Source organism: Cornus florida, unplaced genomic scaffold (genome assembly GCF_030987335.1).
Source record: "Cornus florida cultivar Cherokee Brave unplaced genomic scaffold, ASM3098733v1 CherokeeBrave_3.0.0_Hap2_Chr11, whole genome shotgun sequence".
NCBI classification, from domain to species: Eukaryota; Viridiplantae; Streptophyta; class Magnoliopsida; order Cornales; family Cornaceae; genus Cornus; species Cornus florida.
This window is the reverse complement of record NW_026775581.1, coordinates 35025262-35047402: the sequence shown is the minus strand read 5'-3', so window position 1 is coordinate 35047402 and position 22141 is coordinate 35025262. Positions and strand designations below refer to the sequence as shown.

Here is a 22141-nt window from a genome sequence, read left to right as displayed (position 1 = left end):
TTTTGTTGTTGGACTAATCCCAGTCAACCAAAACTAAAACCCAAGGAGTGCTGGTTCTACTGTGAAGTTCTACTGTGAAATTTACTAAGAAAAAAAAGTACAATCTTCCAATAATTAAAATTGAAAAAGTCAAATAATATATACTTCAAGGTGACACCAAAAACAAAAGGTGACACCAAAAAAAAAAAAAATGGGCAACATGCAGTCATCAGTTCTCATACTCAGTGTTAAGGGTGTGCACTTCTGTTGATCATTGCTTGAGCCTCAATCCTTGTTAACATCTTTCTCTAATTGAATAAATAAATATTATACTGCACACCAATATAAAGGAGGACAATCTGAAGGTTGAAAATTTGTTAAAACAAAAACTGATAGAAATATTTGACAAGTGAAAAACAATACACCATTTTGCTGATAAGTAACAAAAATGTCATGAAATTTTTCATTTTATTCTCTATCTGAAAAAAAAATAAATAAATAAAAAGAATAAAAAATTCAATTTGTCTTTTACAACCTGAAAGTTCGTCAGACCAAAACCCGATGCTCAAATAGAGAGTCGGGCAAGGCCCATGATCAAGACAATATGTAGGTAGTTTCAGAAATTTAAAGTCAATCCATAACAGAAAACTAAAAAATCACTCAATCCATCCTCCATGCATGCAATAAATAGATTAAGCAATAAAACAATGGACACAAAGATTTTTACGTGAAAAAACTAAACAGGGCATGCCGGCATGAACAATATATTCTTTCCTTTTCATTGTGGCTGCTCCATATTACACATGTTTTTTTATATTTCTTTTCAACTCAACACACATCAAAACACTTCTATCTCAATGAGTTGATCTTTATTCAAGTTTAAGTTTACATAGACATGTGCATATATGTGTGAGCTAAATCATTCATTGAATATACCACAAACCAGGTGAAAATAATGATAATAATAATGTTGTACAATACAGTATGAGTTGTCACACGTGTAAAGTAAGATTACATGGTTTACTGGGGTTTACTAAAGTTTTATGTATTTTGTAGCCACCTTCACCTACCCCTCATTACCATGCATAGCATTGCCATGTATAGGGTTTACTTGTTCTCCGCTCACCTACTCCTGTAACTTCTCCTATATAAACTCCATTGAATTATTGTATTATTGTATTATTAACTCAATAATATATACATTTTCAAATATTCTCTCTGTCTCAACATGGTATCAAAGAGGAAATCGATCCCTCTTTAAATATGTATTTTTTGCTTATAGTCTTATTCAGCAATCTCTTCTCGGAGATCTCTCCTCGGTGATCTCGGTCCTCGTCTCGGACTCTCGGCAACCTCTCTCGGCTCTCCCCTCGGCTTGATCTTTGTTCTCTCATCTCGGCTCCCGCTCGCTCCTATCTCTCTCTTGTTCGGCAACCCCCCTATGGATACCAAGGACCCTCATCTTCTTGGGTCAATCACCAGCACCAAACTGAAAGGCTCAAACTACCTTCAATGGGCTCAAACCATAGAGGTATTCTTACGAGCTCAAGTTAAACTGCCCTATGTTCGATAAACCAAACCCACCACCAATGAAAAGATAATAAGAGGCTTGGGAGAAAGAAGATGCTAAGATTATGACTTGTTTATAGAATAGCTTGGAACCTGAGATCTTCAACAACTTGTCATTCGTAGAATTTTCCAAAGATATCTAAGAAAATCTCAAAGATAGGTATTCTTTGGAGAAGAATATTTCTCATATTTATCAGTTGAACCAAGACATATTTAATTTCACCAAGTAGATCGTTTTGTTGAAGATTATCACTCAAAACTAAAGGGTATGTGGGAAGAATTGAATGTCTACGAACCATTACGTAAAGACATAGAACAACAAAAACAGCACAGGGAGGAGTTTCGGGTGGTGAAATTTTTATCTGGACTTAAACCGCAACTTGCTCCAATCAGTTTACAGACTTTGTCTGGCAATGAGATACCCACAACCAGAGACACTTTCGCTCGAGTTCAAAGAGCATCCAATTCATGCCATTGTGATTGAGAGAGAAAAAACACTCTGCTCTTGTTGTTCCTACTGAATGACATCATACTTCCCGTGGAGGACGAGGGGGCAGAGGTCCTTCTAACCCAAGCCGCGGTACTCGTGGCAGAAGAGGGGATCGCGGAAGCAAGAAGTGTACGCATTGTGACCGGGTTGGGCACTTCATGGCAAGCCAGCTTGGGCTAAACAGGCTTCCATTCAGGAGGAGACTACTACCACTCCTGCAAATGAACAGGTAATTCTCTCCAAAGCTGAGAATGATTCTTTGGTAAAAGGCATGACCGAGACAATTTTTGTTACTTCAAAAGGCATGACCAAGACAATTTTACAGGACTAATATTTGTCACTTCAGTTGAAATTATATCTTCTGTCGATGATCCAATTAACCTCTGGAGTGGTGGGTTATCAACAAGGGCTGACACATGGCCTAATCCACCTATCTTAGTACTTGTAGAGCTTCCACCGATGTCCAACATCTTATCTCAATAATACATACAATACATAAAAAAAACAGACCAAGAAATCTGAAGAATGAACTCACCAAGCAAGCAACAGGACAATCACACAACTACCAGACTTGAGTTGCATGCCATAACATATCAAAAAACAACCTAACAGAACCTGGATATCAAACATCTTGCAGTAAAAACAGACCTACAATGTTTTTCAAGAGAACCACAAGACAAATGAAGAAAAAAACCATTCAAACCTTCAAATCATGGAACCAAACTCAGCACAATCCTGTATACAGCCTAGGGGCATCCTTCTGTGGTGGATTGAAGCCAAAAAAAAACACCAACCAAAAAAGGCCCAGCAAAAAGATCATACCAAACAGCCCCTTCGCCAGAAAATAGTTTCAAAAATAGCAAAACCTATAAGATGGCTTCAAAAAATTCTGAAAAAAAACACATAATCTTCAGTAGGAAGAGGCAATCTAGATGGTATGGATTTTGAACCCTAACATGTTGTTGCAAGCATACTGACGCCGACATCAGCACACCTCTAGACCTTTTCTGACTCTTTCAAATGTTGTGTTGTCCTTTTCGATGTTGAAACGTCGCTCTGATATCAAGTTGGAATTATATTTTTATGGTTTGGATTATTAGGGTTTGAGGAGAAAAGAAGAAAATAGGAGAACAGAGAATGTAACGAAAGGTTATAGCATGCCATTGACATCTCTATGCCCATGTATTTATATTAGTCAGGATTATAATTTACAATAATACCCACGTGGTAAAACCCCACTCATTACGCCCACTAATTATGCTTATTATAAGAATATTCCCACATATTCCAACAGCCTCTCGCCACACCAAAGATCCTCCCAAAGCTAATGAAATGCCAATCCCTCACCTTGAAATGAATATGCTTGGAGAATTCATCCGCCCATTCCGGATGTTCTTCCACAAGCCCATCCCTGCTGGGGAACGCACCACCATAGAGCACCAACAGCCTCTACGGCAAACGAGTCTCCTCCATAACCTGTGCCTCTCAACCCCAAACCTCCACAACCACTTGTCCAACAAAGCTTTGTTGAACAAGTCTTAACATCTTCACCCCCCAACCCACCAACTCGCATATGCCTGCAGATCTGCTCCCATCTCAGCCTCCTCACTAACGTAGACAGAATAGGAATGGTTGACATAAAGTAGGTAGGGAGACTCAAAAGGTTGCTCTTCAACAGGGTAAGACATCCCCTTTCAACAAGTACTGCTGCTTCCAGCCAGCGAGCCACCTCTCAAAACGATGAACCACTGGAGCCCACGACGAAGCTCTCCTTGACTAAACTCCCAATGGCAAGCCCAAGTAGACCAACGAAATGATCCAACACTACAGCCTAGAATGCTAGCCAAATGAGCAATCTCCTCCACCTCCCCCACCAACACAATCTCGCTTGGAAACACACCAAAACCGCTCTCAAATACATTGTCCAACTCTCCACCACATCACTAAAAACAATAGTGTTGTCTGCAAATAGCAAATAAGTACCCTCCATCTGGTAAAAGAGATCCCTGCACACCCTGAAGCCTCTGAAATAGCCCAACTTCTCAGCTGTACTCATCAATCTACTAAAGGCCTCCATCACAAAGATAAAGGGAAACATAGATAGGGGATCCCTTTTCCTAAGACCTCTCGAACTGCCAAAGCAACCAGAAGGAACTCTGCTTACTAAAACTGAGAATTTCACCATGGAGATACAGAACCGAATCCATCCTCTCCACCTCTCCCCAAATCCCATCCTCCCCAAAACATAAATCAGGTAGTCCCAGCTCACATGGTCATAAACTTTCTCCACAGCAAGTTTACACACCACCCCAGCTCTCCATTGTTGACCCTAGCATCCACACACACACTAGCCACCAAAACAGAAATCAGAATCTGGCGAAGCCCCACAAATGTATTACAGGACTCTGAGATAACACCATCAAGCATTGTGTTCAATCTAGCCGCTAGGACTTTTGCTATATAAGCTTGTACATGCTACCAACCAAGCTAATAGGCCTTAAGCCCCTAACGTCAATAGCTCCACCCTTCTTTGGAACAAGCACAATGAAGGAAGCATTCATAGATTTCTCAAACTACCCATGTTGGTAAAAGAAGTTAATCACCTCCAAGATCTTCTTCACCACCTCCTAATGCTGATGGAAACCTATAGAGAACCCATCCGATCTTTGGGGTTTTTATCTCCACTAAAACTCCGCAAAGCCAAGACCACCTCCTCCTCCTCAAAGGGCCTCTCCAAGGAAATAGAATCAAACTCCAACCCCTATAAAACAGGTCTAGAGTGAGAGGTCTCTATGTAAAGCTGCTAATATCACTCCTCAGTCCACATCCTCCTCCTTGCTCAATATCAAGCCATTGACCTTGATCTACCTAATGTGGTTACTTCAACAATGCGCACATTGAAAGAATCTCGTGTTCCTATCCATAAGCCATAAAGCCCTAGACTTCTGTCTCCATGAAGTCTCCTCCATAGATGCAATCTCTCCAATACCCGCCTACAAATCTCCCTCCTACCTCTCTCCTCTTTGCCCAAACCCTCCACACACCTTTCTTCTGGTCAAGCTCTGAGATCTCTATAATATATCCTATATACATACATATATATATATATATATATATATATATATATATATATATAATTATAGTTGTGCAAGAATGTGTTTCTGTAAACTAGCTTCAAGCCAAGCTCGAGCTTGTGACGAGAATTGCGAACCTAGCTCGAACTTGGTCATGGAGAGCTCGCTCCAAGTTCCAACACTCCTCACATCTTGATGAACCGAGCTCGAACATTCTATTACTCAGCTCGGCTCAGTCCAATTACAGCCTTACCAATACAAGGCCAGTAGCATTCGATGGATCCCTCAATCGATTGAAATCTGCTGTCCTAGTTTTTTCCTTTTCCCTTTTTTTTTTTCGTTTTTTTGATAAGTCTGCTGTCTTAGTTAGTTTTGGATTCTGATTTTGATTTGCTCCCGGGAACACCTTTAATGTTGATTAATTAGGATTTTGATAAATAAAATAAGTAAAATATGAAACCCTAATTTCATATGTAAAACTCAAATAAGTGAGCATATCAATTTGAGTTGTAAGATTACTATTTTGCCCTTGAACTAGTAAAATTCTTGATCTGCCCTTGCTAAGGAATCACAACTAACTTAACTAACTTGACACTAAAAATACAACAATCCAAATCTACAAAGTATAACTGATTTTAATCCATTATCAACAATCCAAATCTAAAATGCAGGTAAAACTTGCTGCAATGACCTTTGTACCAACTAATATTTCCGGTCAAACCACAATATATCACAGAAAATTGTATTTAACACGAAAACATTATTAAATATGTATGTATAGGCTCTTCCTTTCAATTACAGAAATAAGTTCAGAGAGTTTATGTCCAATCAAGATCAAGAAAACAAATTGATGTTAACAATTTTGTCCAGTAACACCATTTTGGAAGCCGTGGGGAAAGGGCGGGCAAGTATCCTGTTACCGTCTATATTAGAGAAGCAGACCGTGATCAAAAACACTTTAAAATATGAAAGAGAAGACCCAAATTTAAAATATATTTGTACTTGCACATATAATTCACCGTTTCAGTAATATTAAAATGCCTACCTTTCATCATCAAAAAATTTGCAAATACTACAATAGTATTTTGCCATTGGGAGTCCATTGCATGAAGGTGTTGTACAAACTGGCCCAACTGCCTGAATTTTCAAGCAGTGCATACACATCATCTCTGAAGTTGCTTTCCTGCAAAGATCAAATAAAGCATATAGAAAACAGACACCCAAACTGAAATCTAGCCAAGGATATCACAGATTACCTATCCATTGAATGATCGCTCACTTTGTCATGGCAGAATCTGCATGTAAACAATTTGCCGCAGCAAGAAGCACGGAGTTTACAATTTCTTTTGTAGTGTTCACACCCAAACACTTGCTTTTCTGAGTCTCTAAATGACGGAGAGCATCCAGGTATATCTTCACCATTCGAAGTCACCCCTTCTATTGCTTGAGTTTTCTGCTGAGCGGCTATCCAGCGACTAAACTAACCATGTATCAGTTATTTGTAAAGGAATATGAATATATGCCAGGTAACAAACTTATTTTAAGAAAATGGAACCATATACAGATAGGACTAATAATCATGACGAAAAGAAACCATTCTTCTAAGTCGAAGCAACAATTGTCATTGGAACAAACCTCGTCATAAGATTCTGAATAAGATATGCTCTTCTTCTTGGGTCGAGAGTTGAATCTCTGTAGAGCTTTCTGACCTCTGATTCAAGTTCATTCTGATTCATACGGAAAATGTCTTTCCAGCCAGGCTTGAACATCTGATCACTTTGGTCCAAGCTTTCTTGAGAATCAGCACCTGGAAGTAAATAATTTTGTAATGCATTAAAATAATCACAACAACTTGAAAAATGAGTATGATTTTGAGATAAAAGTCAGCAAAACTGCAGTACTCTATTCCGCATGCAAAACTAGAAGCATAGAACAAACCTTTTCCAGAACTTTTACTTTTTGATAGTTCCGTCTGTAAAGATGACTCAGGAGTCCCTTTCCAGAATTCGTCAAGCCACTCATTGAATAGCGTGTTCTTGGTTGCCTGCTTCCACGTGTCCATCATTTTATTCTGTTCGTCCTGAGTAAGTGCAGAAGTTACCCAAGGTAACATTGATTGGAGCACTTCAGCACCTGTAGTCCCAATTATACGGCCAACAATTTTGTCCTGCTCCTCTACAGAAAAATGTTTTCCAAACAATGGCCACAGCTCACGTTCTTCCCTGAAGATATGCTGATCCAGGGTAACTCTTATTGATCTGCACATCCCTTGAAGTTTTGTAGCTAGCTCATTGTACTTTGTCATTCCATCACAACTATGATCAGAAAAAAGTTCAATGTTACTTCCAAATAAATCGTCCGTCATATGAGTCCTCTTCAAAACTTCATGAAGGCGTGAAAGGTCAGAAAGAACACATGAAATATCTTCAAATAATTTTTCCTCCTGCTTATGGTCCAGTGTGTATGAGTGACTCACATTATGAAGTGCCTCTTTGGACTCCAATGCCGGAAAAACTATTTCATCCTCAGCATTACTGTGAGCTTTATATAAACCCCACAGCAGACGAAATCTACCAATGAACTGTTGAAGGGATGTTTCATCATGATCATTTAACTTTCCAGATTCAACATCTAAATATTCTAAGTCCTTGCATATTGCTTTATGAAATTTGAATATAGTATCAATTGGGCGCGCCGCACAGCCCATATCAGAAGAACTATTATCTGTTTCCCAAATGAAAAGACTGGAGTTGAGAGAAGGAGCAGAAGTGTTAAAAGACAAGGACCGCAGAGACTTTGCAGAGGAGAGAGTACTCAATCCCAATTTATTACTGCTTACACCCAAACCTGGGACACAACAAGACTGATCTTTACAAGATACTTTCTGGGCATTTATGGTCACGGAAGAATCAGATACATGGCTGTTTTGGCATGGCATAGAGAGATTTCGTTTGACTGGCCTTTTATCATCTTTTGTCTGAACTGAGAGTTCACATGGACAAGATGGTCGAACAAAGTCCTCTTCAATATCAGTGAACCTTTTGACAGGACAACCACCAATTGCTCCAGAAGACAAACACACACCCTGTGTACGTCCTTTGCAAGCCCAACCAGAAAAAAGAGTTACCAGAGCATTATCTGCTGCTGGAGCTGAAACACAAGACAATCTCAATTAGAAATGAAATAGATAGAGAACAATATCAGTTGAATTTTAGAATGAAATAGACAGAACCACTCCTGTTTTCAAATCAATCATTATTTTATTTTTTTGATGAATAAATCAATATTATTTATAAAAGGTAATATAACAGATGCGTACAGAACCTGCCAAATGCATATTATTAAGGAAATTTCTGGCTTCGTCTTCGGTTAATGATCCTACCAGCCATGGCAAGACACGTTCAATCAATTTCAGTGGCATCACGCACAGGCTTTGGTACAAGAGTTCCCGCTGTCTTTTGAAGCTAAAATGCTTTCTCGCAAGTGGAAGAACCTAGACGTGCAGAAATCATAGCAGATTCATTTCAAGGATTGAAGGTAACATACCATAACCTAGGCTTTAAGTCATGCATTGCTGATTAAAATGAACTGCGGAGGATATAGTCAATAAGATCTTTAATCCTACATTTAATTGAAAAGATACAGATGATATTTGTTTATTTATCTACTTCCTACAAGAGACGTTAGCTTTTTCATAACGATAAATTTTCATCCTCATTCACTACGACAGAATCTTTATTTTCCATTTCATTCATGCAGGAATACAGGAAACGCTTCTGCTCATAACTTGAAACCAGACACAAAACATCTCAAAACATAGCTGTTGCATACTCAAGAAAAAGCTCACCTGAACTTCCTCATTGTGGAAGTGTCTCTGTGTGGTCTCCATTATTTGATCAGCATGCGAGCATAATTTTTCATAAAATTCAGCAGTTGAACTAGAATTCACACCTGCACTTTGAATGCTTTCAATCAAACTCCGGAACTCATTAAATTGACTTTCTTCTTCAGCATGCTCCTGGAAAAAAGAGAGTTCTCCATCTACTGCAGGGAATATGACCTTGTCCTCTGCGATACTGTCATCAGATTTAGAAACAATGCTCATTGAATTAGTTTATAATGAAGAAGAACAACATGATCATTAGAACTTTGGAACAATGGTGAAAAAAAGTATGGTGAACTCAGGACCGTTCAGGAGGTCATGATGCCAATAAGACCAAATACTTATATGCAAGTCCAAATTTTAAGGAAGCATAGGCACATTAACTGTTGAAAGGTTAACAATAATAACTCTTGGATCCTTGAAAAGACATGCTCATTCCTTAAATGAGACCAAATACATGATAAAGGCTCTTTGATTTATATTTCTCTAACATTCCCACCCCCCCCCCCCCCCCCCCCGCGGCCGCCCCCTTCTCAGATCTCCTACCTCAAATGAAAGTCAATATGGTGTTAATACATGAAGTCTCCTCTCTCTAGTCATGTATTAAAATAGAAGGAATTTCATTAATTTTTACTTGTAAAAAAAAAAAATGAAAGTGGACTTGTATCTTTTCATAAAAATAACCAATAGCAAATAAAAATAGAAAAGAAGAGCTATATAACCTGCACAATAATAAAGCATACCTGTGAAAGATGCAAACGTCAGCTATAAATTCTAGCCTCACATTGAATGCTGATAAATTGAAAAAATCTCCTGAAAGCTGTATCTTCCTTGCCTCCTTCGCTATATCATTCAACTCTCTTTTAATTGCATTATGCCAATGCAATATTTCATTTATTGGATGCAACCCGGTGGCATCAGTAACATCACTCCTCAACCCCAAGTATTTCCTTTTCCCGGTCTTCAAAGACTCACATGCACAATTTACTTCTTCTGTTTCATATGTTGATGTACTAGCATTAGAATCTGTAGAACACCAAATTTGAGGACTGTCTTCACAACTTATAACAGAACTAGTACTGTTTCTATCGTTCATCCAGGTGGAAATAACCTTAAATCAACAATAGTAGTCCGTTAATGCACTCGGAAGGGGAAAATATATATATATATATTTAATGCACTGAAAGAACCGTCACCTGTTGAAGAAGCTTCTCTTTTGGAACTATTTTAAGCAAGCACTTCAGCATATCCTGATAATCAGCAGGTGAAATAGAAGATGCAAGCCAGGGGAGGAACTTAGCCATCATATTCACAGGAATGCTGCACAAAAACTGCCAAACCAATGATGCCTGCTCTTCAAATGAGAATTTCTCAATGAGCAATGGAAAAACCTGCATAATTTCAGTAAAACCTGTATGATTCAAATCACATTTGTTCAAAAATACCGAGACCAAAATAAAAATCTGTGTCAGTAAAGGTTCTCTCGAATGTTAAAACCAATGTGAATGTCACATTAGTAAATGTGTACTTAAAATAAGACAGAAGACAAACTAGATATATAAATAATTTCAACTACTACATCCAATTGATGTAAAATATGAAGCACGGACACGCCTAAAAGGACAAAGAATTCGTGCTAGACACTGACACCCCCCACACGCGTTAGACACTGACACACCCGACACGTGTCAGACACGCCAAAAAAACATGTCTAGATTTTTTTATTTTTTTTGAATATTCGGACACAGTGCGGACATGGCACAGACACACCAATCGCCATGGATACGTGTCCAACACGTGTGTCATATTCTTGGGGATTTTTAAGAACTTTTAGAAAGAAAGCTAGGTTGAAGTGTGTTAGAATAATTGAATTAGGGCACTCTTGTAATTTACCTACCCCAAAGGGGTATTTTAGTCCTTTCGTTACTTGTACACTTGTACACATACACAAAGCATCAAAATGAGAAATAGAGACTCAATTCCCAACAATGGCTCCGCCTCCTCTTCTATTCTAACCCCAATCTCAATATGGTATCAGAGCGAACTGTGATCGAAGTCTCAAGTGTGCGAGGTTGTAATCGCATTTGTGTTTGTTGGTATGGTCGTCGTCGTTTCCATTGTCGCCTTCGTCACCACCATAGCCATTATCGTAGTCATACCACAGTCAATCATCGTCGTCGCTGCCATTCTCTATCGTCACAGTTCTTGCCACCATTCTCAGTCGTCGTCGTCGTCATCAGTCATCGCCGCTGCTTCTCACTCCATCTTTGCCGTCGAGAGATATATATATAGTGTATGTTTATAAAAGTCAAATAAGGCTTTGAAGGAGAAAGGGTATGTTTGGTTGTGAAGAATAAGTACATGTCCAGTTGATCCAACACTAGCCACCAGACCCGACCCATTGTGCTAACCCGATATGATTAGATAGATTTAGAGGTTCGATAATTTTTTTTTTTTTTCCAAACTTCTTTTCTTCTCTCGTGAGAATCATTGGCCTCAATTCCAATATTGATCAAATCTGATAAGCTCTCAATTCCGGTCAGTTAGTTTCCGGTTGACCAGATTCCGATTGCAGATCTGTTCTGGCTAGTTCAAGGCATTTGTTTTTTGTGTTTTATTGATTCGGTACGGCGACCAGTTCCAGCTTATTTTCTTCCACAGCTTCCTTCAACCCTCCAATGACTTCAGTGAAGCTTAGGCCTCATTTGGCACGCATTTTGTTTCTACTATTTTTGTTTTTGGGCTGCTACAGTGTCGATTTTGGCAACAAAAGCATGTTGGTGCGGCCTTGTTTTAGTTTACACAATGCTAAAACACTTCGTGAATAGTAGCCCAAAACTAAAACACCAAAAAGTTGCTTTTTCTTGTTTTGACAATTGTTCATGGCCCAAAACCATAATAGTAGTGCAACACGGGCCCGACATTTCCACAGCAAAACATCGTTCCCAAATGTGCTTCCGATTTTTTTCCAGAACACTCCTACAGCAAAAAACACTATTTCTGTTTTAGCCAAAACCAAAACGCCTAAAACAAAGCGCATGCGAAACGAGACCAACAAGAATTACATCTTGTGGTCCAAGTCAGTAGAAATTTTTCTAAAAGCTAAAGGCCTTGGCACTCATTTGGTTAAGGATAAACCTAAAGACAATGATGCTGAATTCAGTTCATGGAAATAGAGGAATGCTCCAATTATTTATTTAATGTTGAATTGTATTGAACCCAGTATTAGCTCCAACTTACTGTATCTGGACACTGCCAAGGATATATGGAACCGTCTCAAACAATTATATTCGGGTACTGGAAATATTACACGCATCTACGAGGTGTGCAAACAATACTTTAGCCTTGAGCAGAGTACTCAAAGTTTTGAAGAATATTTCTCAAAGGCGATGGGAATTTGTGAAGAAATAAACTTGTATCAGCCCATCACTTCTGATGTGCAGTGTATGCAACAACAACATGAGGATTTTAATGTTGTTCAAGTTCTCACAGGGTTGTCGCCGGAGAATGAACCAGTTCGGGCACAAATTTTGGGCAGGCCTACACTTCCCTCTCTCCCTGATATATTTTCCATACTCCAGCGAGCTACTCTATCTAGTGGCACTTCTGGGGTTGCTTCAAGTGGTGGTACATGCTGATAAGAGCATTCAGTGTAGGTTGTCTCCCATGGTGTACTTAAAAATTCTCGTGGAGGCCGTGATAATCGTTCTACACGTGGTGGCCATGACTCAAGAGGGGGCTGTGGCAGAGGTAGAGAATCGAAAAAATGTACTCCATGCGGTCTAACTAATCACACAGTCAATTATTGTTGGGACCTTTATGGGAAACCAAAATTTTCTGCCTATGCACATCAAGTGTTCTCCAAAGAGGATGGTTCTAGTTCCCCTGCTCCACCTTCTAGTTCTCATCAGGTTGTTGAGTCCGAAATGATCACTATCTCACGAGATGAGTATGCTCAACTTATGTCTCAGCAACGGATATCCACCTCATCTTCCATGGCTTCCTTTGCCCAATCAAGTAGTACGTATGCATGCCTCTTGTCTTCCCTTCACATTCCCTGGATTATTGACTTTGGAGCATCTGATCATATGACTGGTAGTTCTCATCTTTTATCTAATTTTCATTGTGTCGCTCCATCTCAAAGTGTTACCCTTGCTAATGGCTCATCAAGTAAGGTTTCGGGTTTAGGAACAACTCAACTTAGAACTTCTGTCTATTTCTTCGGTCTTAAATGTTCCTCAATTTCCCTTTAGTTTGATGTCTATTAGTAAAATCACTAAAAGTCTTCATAGCTCTGTTACATTTTATCCCACATAATGTGTTTTTAAGGATCTCAAGACAAAGAAGAAGCTTGGTACGGGCATAAAGTAGGTGGCTTTTATTACTTCGATGTTGAACATCATCCCAGAGCTCTTCAGTCCTCTTTGTCTCCATTTCAGTGGCACTTTCGCCTTGGCCACCCGTTACTATCTGTTTTGCAGCGTCAAGTCCCCAGTCTTAGTCGTGTTTTGTCTGTATTGTGAAGCTTGTCAGCTTAGTAAGCATTGTCGTGTATCTTTCAAATCTCGAGTTAATAATCGTGTGTCTAGTCCTTTTCAGTTAATTCATTCAAATGTATAGGGATCAATAAAGCATATTTCTATGAATGGATTTCATTATTTCATGAAATTTGTGGATGATCATTCTCGTATGACTTGGTTACTTTTAATGAAAAATCGCTCTGAGTTATTCTCCATATTTCAATTTTTTAGTTAAGAAATAAAAACTCAATTTGGATGTCCCATTAAAGTCTTACGTTCTGACAATGCCAAAAAATATTCCTCTGATCCTTTTGTTACTTATTTTCGTGCTAAAGGCATTATTCATCAAACATCATGTACTTATTTCATATGCATGTTCCCAAACAGTTTTGGAGTGATGTTGTTCTTACTGCTTGTAATCTTATTAATCGTATGCCATCATCTATGTTGCAAGGGAAATCTCCCCATTCCATCCTATTTCTTGATTCAACCCTGTTCACTCTTACTCCTGGCGTTTTTGGGTGTGTTTGTTATTCCATAACCTTGGACCTGGTCCTGAAAACTTGACTCTCGTGCCACTAAATGTGTGTTTCTTGGGTATTGTCGCACTCAGAAGGGTTATCATTGTTACAGTCCTATCTTACGGCGATATTTCACAGTGTTGATGTCTCCTTTTCCAAGTCGGTCCCATATTTTTTCTGGTTATAGTCCTCCTATCGATATTACTCCTGAGTCATCTTTTCCACCTCTTCCCTCTTTGTCTCTTAATCCTGATCCTCCCTAATCGATATTTTTTCTGCCTATTATGCTTCCTCCGTCTTCTGCGGAGTCTTTGGATCCAGCACCGTCTGCTATGTCTGACTCTTTACCTATTGCTTTACATAAAGGTACTCGGTCTTGTGTTACTCGTCATCTCATTACTAATTATGTATTATATAATTCTCTATCACCTTCTTTCTCATGTTTTTCATCCCAATTGTCTGCTACCCTTGTTCCTAAGACTCTGCAGGATGCCCTTCCTGATCTAGGCTGGAGAAAAGCAATGGAAGATGAAATAGATGCCCTACATCATAATGGGACATGGGATCTTGTTCCTTTGCCTCCTGGAACTAAACCTGTTTGTTGTAAGTGGGTTTACACTATCAAATACCTTCCTAATTGCTCTATTAAGCATTTAAAGGCACATCTTGTTGCTAAAGGATATACTCAGACTTATGGTATTGATTATGATGAGACATATTCTCCTGTTGCCAAGATTTCATCTATTTGTGTCCCATTGGCCCTTATTTCAGTTGGATATCAAGAATGCTTTCTTACATGGGGACTTAGTTGAAGAGGTCATCATGGAGTAACCACATGGGTTTGTTGCTCAAGTGGAGTATCGACACAATGTTTGTCGCTTGAAGAAGGCCCTTTATGGTATGAAACAATCATCGAGAGCTTAATTTTCTGAGGCAACCTTAGAATTTGGTCTTCGCAAATGCCAGACAGATCATTCAGTGTTACTCGAGCTCATTTCATTTTCCTTGTAGTGTATGTGGATGACATTGTTATTACAGGTGATGTCTCTACGGGCATTGCTAAGTTGAAGGAGTATCTGTAACATCGGTTTCATACTAAAGACTTGGGTAAACTCAGATATTTATTGAGAATTGAAGTTGCTAGATCGAAGAAGGGTATCAATTTGTCCCAGAAAAAATATGTGTTGGACTTATTTGAAGAAAAAGGTCTGTTAGGTGGTCGTGCAATTGATGTTCCTATGGATCCGAACACAAAACTCTTGGCTAATGAAGGTGATTTGTTTGATGACCCCGGCAAATACGGACGACTAGTTGGGAAACTAATTTATCTCAATATTATTCGGCTTGATATCTCATATGCGGTTACTGTAGTGAGCCATTTCATGTAGGGGTGGCAATTCGTGTTCGCGGGTCATAATCGTGTCATGTCATTCTAAGACTATTATACTAAACAGCTCAATCCGAACACGATTCGTTTAATAATCGTGTCAGGAACCCTCAACACTAGCCCGACCTGTTTATTAAACAAGTTACACGTGTAACCCGTTTAATAACCTATTTACTAAAACAAATCATTATATTATTTAAATTATTAATAATACTCGATCAAACAATAAATACTAGAAAAATATAAGTTTCCATCCAACCATATTACTAAAGAATCTCTAATTTACAAAAGAATAAATTATAAGACACGAGTTTAGATAGTTGTTTTGGAACTTGAATATAAATTTGTTTATGACACGTATAGTTAAACGAGTTACACGAGTTGAACCCCTTAACCCAAACACGACACGATTAACTAAACAGGTTAATCGTGTCAACCCATTTACGACCCAAACCCGTTTAAGGTCAACCCAAACCCACTTAACTCGTGTTGTGTTCGAGTCGTGTTAGCAGGTCGTGTCAAATTTTGCCATCCCTAATTTCATGAGAGCTCCTAGGATGCCACATTGGAATGTTGTTGTTCGAATTATCTGATATCTCAAGCGAGCCCAGGCCTCGGGTTGTTGTATAAATCCAATGGTCACCTTAGGGTGGAAGGTTTTACAGTTGCTGATTGGACTGGCTCTCCTTCCGATAGAAAATCCACTACAGGATTCTGCACTTCTTCGGAGGTAATTTGGCTACGTGGAAGAGTAAGAAGCAAATAGTGGTTGCACAATCTAGCGCTGAAGCTGAGTAACGGGTAATGGCTCATACATCTAGTGACTTGACATGGCTACAACATTTTCTTAAAGAACTTGGTCTAGAAGTTCAGATTCCTCTTCCGTTGTTCTGTTATAATAGAGTAGTTATCCATATTGCCTCTAATCTAATGTTTCATGAGAGGACAAAGCATATTGAAGTTGACTGTAACTTTATTCAAGACAAAATATTGAGTGGGAACATCTCTACTCCATTTGTGAAGTCTGAAGATCAATTCGCAAATATATTCACCAAGGCTTTCAGTCATAATAGGTTGAAGGATATTTGTTCGAAGCTAGGATTATATGATGTATATTCTCTAGCTTGAGGAGGGAGTGTTAGAATAATTGAATTAGGTCACTCTTGTAATTTACCTACCCCAAAGGGGTATTTAGTCCTTTCGTTATTTGTACACTTGTAAATATACACATAGTGGACACTGAATTCCCAACAATGGCTCCGCCGCCGCCTCTTCTATTCTAGCCCTAATCTCAACAAAGTGTAAATATGAGGAGTTGTCTAATAACTTTCAATAATATGGTGGTCATCACAAAATTAATTAAAAGTTGTTTTATAAAACAATTTTAAATTAATATAATCAGATATTTAAACTTATATTTTAGTTCAAACTCTTGCATGAACAACTTCGGCCCTCTTATTCTCCCACAAACCAAGTTTCGTTGTCATTCATTCGATGCTCCCCCCCCCCCCCCCCCCCTTTTCTTTCTTCTTCTTCTTCTTCACAGAAATTAGATACTTCTTTTTTTTCCTTTCGCAACAAAATTCTTTTTTCTGTCCTTTTTCCCTTTTTCCGCTTGTTTCCATGAAATTTCTCTTCTATGCATTCTTATCTTTATTTTAATTAAGCCCTAATTCTTTTTCTAACCACATAATCCTCTTTGTTTCTTTGTTTTTTTTTTTTTTTTTTCCTCTTTCTTAACCATCTTTCTTAAAGTACAACATCATATATATATAAATATATAAAATATTTATTATTCATCATGTCCCCACCATATCCGTCCTATTTTTTTAGGATTTGCAGTGTCGTTGTGTCCATGTCCGCGTCGTGTCGTATCCGTGTCCATGTCGTGTCGTATCTGTATCCCGTATCCGTTTTTGTGCTTCTTAGAATGTAAATATGGCAGATAGATTCATCATGATACACTAAACACACCTGGGACATGTTCAACATGTGTCCAGGTAATCAAACTTACATGTGTATGATAAATATATTATGACCACAGTTTCAATGTAGAAATTATGTTCTACTGAAAGTCTTCAAACAATATAATGATTCACATGGCTTCATGCATGCATAACTGCAACCTCATGCGTGTTATTGTCCATTACCATTCAAGTACGTACTACCAACAAAAGTGTACATGCTAGTAAGGAACCCTTGTGAGAGATGAACATGTTTTCCCACTAATGTTCGGATTTTTCTGATCTTTCATGCTGAAAGACAATCAGATGCAAGTTTTACTCTATTTATAACCCACCAAGAAGACAACTCAAATAAGGTTCACATATAGAAAAATTACTAAAAGGTTGGAAACACCAAAAAAAAAAAAAAAAAACTAAGAAATGTTGTAAGTTTCAATTCTCAATGAATTTCCTCAAAAGACGCACTGATCCAAGCTATAATACAGAGAACCACTGCAAGATAGAGAGAAAAGAGAACAAGTGACGCTCCTCCCTCCCTTGTACACACAGACAGTTCTCCTACTCCTTGGGGCCATCTGCAAGATCAACAAAAATTCACAACTGCGGCAACCAATTCTGTACTGTTACCCCCGTTACATTGCTTTCTCGTCCACGCCTCCAAACCACGATTAAGATTAGAAGAACAAGAAATTTGGAGACCTCAGAACACAAAAGTGGAGGAGAATTAGAAATTTGGTTGTGGTTGCAAGAATATCATGCAACTATTTTTCATATTTCATCATTACACATAGAAACAAAATTGCTTTGTTGTTGCTATATTAAGATTTAACAATAAGAAATTTGAAGACTTGTAAATCATTCCACAAAAATGAAGAGAATGAGACTTGACAACATTCAAGAATAACTTAAAAATAAGTATTCTATAAAACTGTATCAACAATTACAAAGTTTTAAAAACTCATCATAACAGAAAATTTTCTTTTAATGAGAATTGCAATTTCAACAAGTTCTGAAGCAGAAGTAAAAGCAAGTTCAATGTTGGACAAGTTATCAGTGATAAATAATTAAGCTGACAACACACAACCTGGGTCTAAGACAAGCTGATGATAAAGAAGCTGGAAGGGAGTACAGCCGTCATAATCTAGAGAAACTATGAAATAAAATATCAATTTGTTCTAATATAGCAATCATAACTCAGGCACAAATGATTCTTGTATCTGTTTTAATGTATAATCCCCATATCTTCCAAAGAATATAACATGACTTTATGTTCTTGATTTTTCTTGAATCTAGTTGTTCGTTGTTTCAGGTACATAGTAGTGAGAAAAAAATGCTTGGGAGATATTCCAAAGATCACAAAACAAGAATGCAAAGAACATCCAAATAAAATGATTTGATACCTGCTCCTCTTCCTTCGACATGTGCTGACTAACTGATGTTTGAAGGGCTCCAGTACAAGATGCTAACTCTCTCAGGAAGCTTTCATCATTATGCATGTTAGAATTTAGCAGCTCAAATAGATGATCAAAAAGATCACTTTCACCCATGTGCTCTAATGAGTACGTTTGTGCCACATTCTTCACACGTATATCAAGAGTTGGAAAGATAACCTGCAATAGAAATATTTCATATAACAATAACTGGATGTAGCCAAAAGGAAGCCCTCTGGAAACAGGGTGGCAAAGATAGCATTAAACATACATTCCTACATTGTCTTCTGAAGAATGGATTCACTCCCTAAAGACCATCTCAAGAGTTCTAGCAATAAGGTAACTTTATCACAAATTATAATTAGATTTCAATCATACAGATAGTAATAAATACATTACTACATTTGCTATCATTGTTTTCCTTTATCGCGTCTTTTGTTTGCAGCTTTGTTTGCATATTTGTCATATACCTTATTGCACCTTACTTTTTATTTGCCTAGAATTTATCCAACACTTGGTCTCCTTCTCACTGTGATTCAGGAGGTTGTTGCTCCTACATGGCAATGTATCAAATGCACACATATGTGCCCAATACAATGCATTCTAGGCCCCAGAGACATCGCTTCTACCTCTCTAGAATGAGACACCTCCACCAAATCGTTACAGCTTTAAGGAAATCTCCTCAAATATGCGTGTTCATTAGCATTTCAAGTTGAAAGAAATGCAATCAACTTGTCATTTTGGACTAGGGAAAATCCAGCAAAGTCGATCATCAATATTTATCAGGCCAGGCCAAATACTGCATGCAGCACTTGGTGCATAGTTGTTTGGGTGTCTCAGTGGTGTTAGAAATGCCTGTCATCTGTTCAGAATGTGAAATAATCATGATTCCTAAAGCTACCTCACATGCATTATACAAATTAAAAGTTCGATGACATGCTTTAGAGTTGGCGGGGTTCATCCCTTGATTTAGGGGATTAATTTTCCCTTTTCAGGTGAGGCAAACAAAAAGTAAGTTTCTGATTAAGGCAGGTGTCAATAAATATCAAATCAAACCTTTATATTGAGGAAAAAGAGACTACTTGAACAATTGAAAAGGAGCTAAAATTGAAGTTTCAGAATTGCTAATGGATGCACATAAATGAAATGGTAGTGCATATTTGAAAAGGACGATAACAGGTGTCATAATGTTTCTGCATCCACTATGTGCTGTGAAGAGACATCTCAAATGGTGGTGTATGTTCACTTATCAAAAATAAAATAAAATAAAATAAAAAATGGTGGTGTAAGTTGATAATGTTTCTGCATCCACTATGTGTTGTGAAGAGACATCTCAAATGGTGGTGTATATTGATAATGTTTCTGCATCCACTATGTGTTGTGAAGAGACATCTCAAATGGTGGTGTATGTTGATAATGTTTCTGCATCCACTATGTGTTGTGAAGAGACTTCTCAAATGGTGGTATATGCTGATAATTCTGCCACATAACGAGTCATTTATTGAATGTGTTAACTTGTGTTTTACTTATGGCATATGATATGCACAATAACTTTGTCGCCATTACTATTTTGATTGGTTAGCCACTTCTTTTTCCATATAGAGAAGCTGGTGCAGTGTGTTTGTTTTTCGCCTTTTTGATCATTAAAAGAGAAGATTGTTCTGTGATGCCCACTTTTAGGCACAGCATCTACATTATTTCTCAAAACCAATGTGCCTATCTTAATTTATAAGTAATTTTTTATAGTGTGATTTGTCCAGAAGCATGTGATTGTTGCAATTTTTATAATGAGGCATAGAAGAAAACAAATTAGCAGAAGTTAAATTCAAATGCTTCAGTTGTTTAAGCTTTGCTCTTTTACAAGCACCAACTTATCGAAAAGTACACCAAAATTCAAAGTCTATTTCCACTCCACTCCCTCCAACACCTTGCGTAAACAGAACTAACATTACTAAATTGCCTTTCTAGAAGTACCCTATTCAGGTGCTGCGCGTATCCAATCATTAATTATGCATATTTATATAAAATTGATGTGCTGTATCTTAATGAAATACCTACCATGCCTATTTTTTCTTTTATGAAACTAGTTGTCTCCCATAGATGATCTTCAACATTTGCGCTTTCTCCTTTAGTCCGACAGATCATAACCCAAACAATTTCTTTCTTCTTCTTCTTCATAACCCAAACATTTGAGATCAGTTGGATCTAAAATGAATTAGAATTAATAAATAGGCAACAGCCCGCTATATTTGATGCCTTGTCCTACAAAATATAGGGATAAATATATAAATACTCTTAATTAAATACCTACCCTGCCTACTTTTTTTCTTTTATGACACTAGTCGTCTCTCATAGATGATCTTCAACACTAGCGCTTTCTCCTTTAGTCCAAGGGATCATAAATTCATAACCCAAACATTTTCTTCTTCTTTTTTTTGGATAAGTGATCATAACCAAAATATGTGATGAATCAGTTGGATCTAAAACGAATTAGAATTAAGAAACAGGCAACTGCCCGCTATACATTTGATGCCTTCTCCTACAAAATATACACACATATATATAACACCAACACCATTCGTAATTCCATCAAATACCTTTATCAAAACAATGATTACGATCCTCTTATGTCTCCAGCTAAATATGTTGCACAAAAAGCATATAAGTAACCACAATTACATAACCAATCGTATCTCACAATTATTAATTTGTCCCAAAGAATTCTCTTGTGGCCCATTTAAGTCCAAATCTTTCAAAGATGAACAAACTAGTTCCTAATACTTTACAGGATCAACTCATTTCTAACTCATGCGCGAAATTTTAATAGGTTTATTTTCCAAGTGTACTAGAGGTAAACCCGTGCAACTTTTCCAAGTGTACTAGAGGTAAACCCGTGCAACGGATAGGATTGAAAATTTGTTTTATAAAACAAAAGAATCAATAGTAGAAGGATGTGTCATTTATAGTAACAAAAGACTTTATGCTTCTTAAGATTAATCTTTTTATAAATGTCATAAATGATAATGACCTAATCTTAATGGATCTAAAACAGGCCTTAACACATATTCTTTTATCATCGAAATATAATCATTATAAATCTATAGTATTATATTAAGCAGGAAAATTGCTCCGTCCCCAACTTGTCTCTCAAATTGAGCGACTAAACTATCCTTTAATGAATATCATAGATATTTCGATAAAAGGAATGAAAAATCTTCGAAACTATGACACGTCTCCAAAAATTTGACAACAATTCTCAAATCTCTCCCCATGTATTCACATTTTTCTCTTCCATTTGCACTCACTACAAGATTGCAACCCCTT

The 22141-nt window shown here is 37.7% G+C and overlaps 1 protein-coding gene across 2 annotated transcripts in view; it reads right to left on the bottom strand.

Annotated features, from left to right (window-relative positions):
* LOC132280782 (zinc finger protein BRUTUS-like) overlaps positions 1–22141 on the bottom strand; it is a 51794-nt gene that overhangs the window by 16273 nt on the left and 13380 nt on the right. For both annotated transcript variants that reach the window (XM_059782526.1, XM_059782525.1), the window contains exons 2-10: positions 18788–18997; positions 10192–10386; positions 9739–10106; positions 8960–9188; positions 8437–8605; positions 7051–8262; positions 6748–6919; positions 6369–6587; positions 6158–6295 (exon numbers count right to left, since the gene is read on the bottom strand). In XM_059782526.1, the coding sequence (XP_059638509.1) occupies positions 6158–6295; positions 6369–6587; positions 6748–6919; positions 7051–8262; positions 8437–8605; positions 8960–9188; positions 9739–10106; positions 10192–10386; positions 18788–18997 (2912 nt within the window). The remainder of the gene's footprint in view (positions 1–6157; positions 6296–6368; positions 6588–6747; positions 6920–7050; positions 8263–8436; positions 8606–8959; positions 9189–9738; positions 10107–10191; positions 10387–18787; positions 18998–22141) is intronic.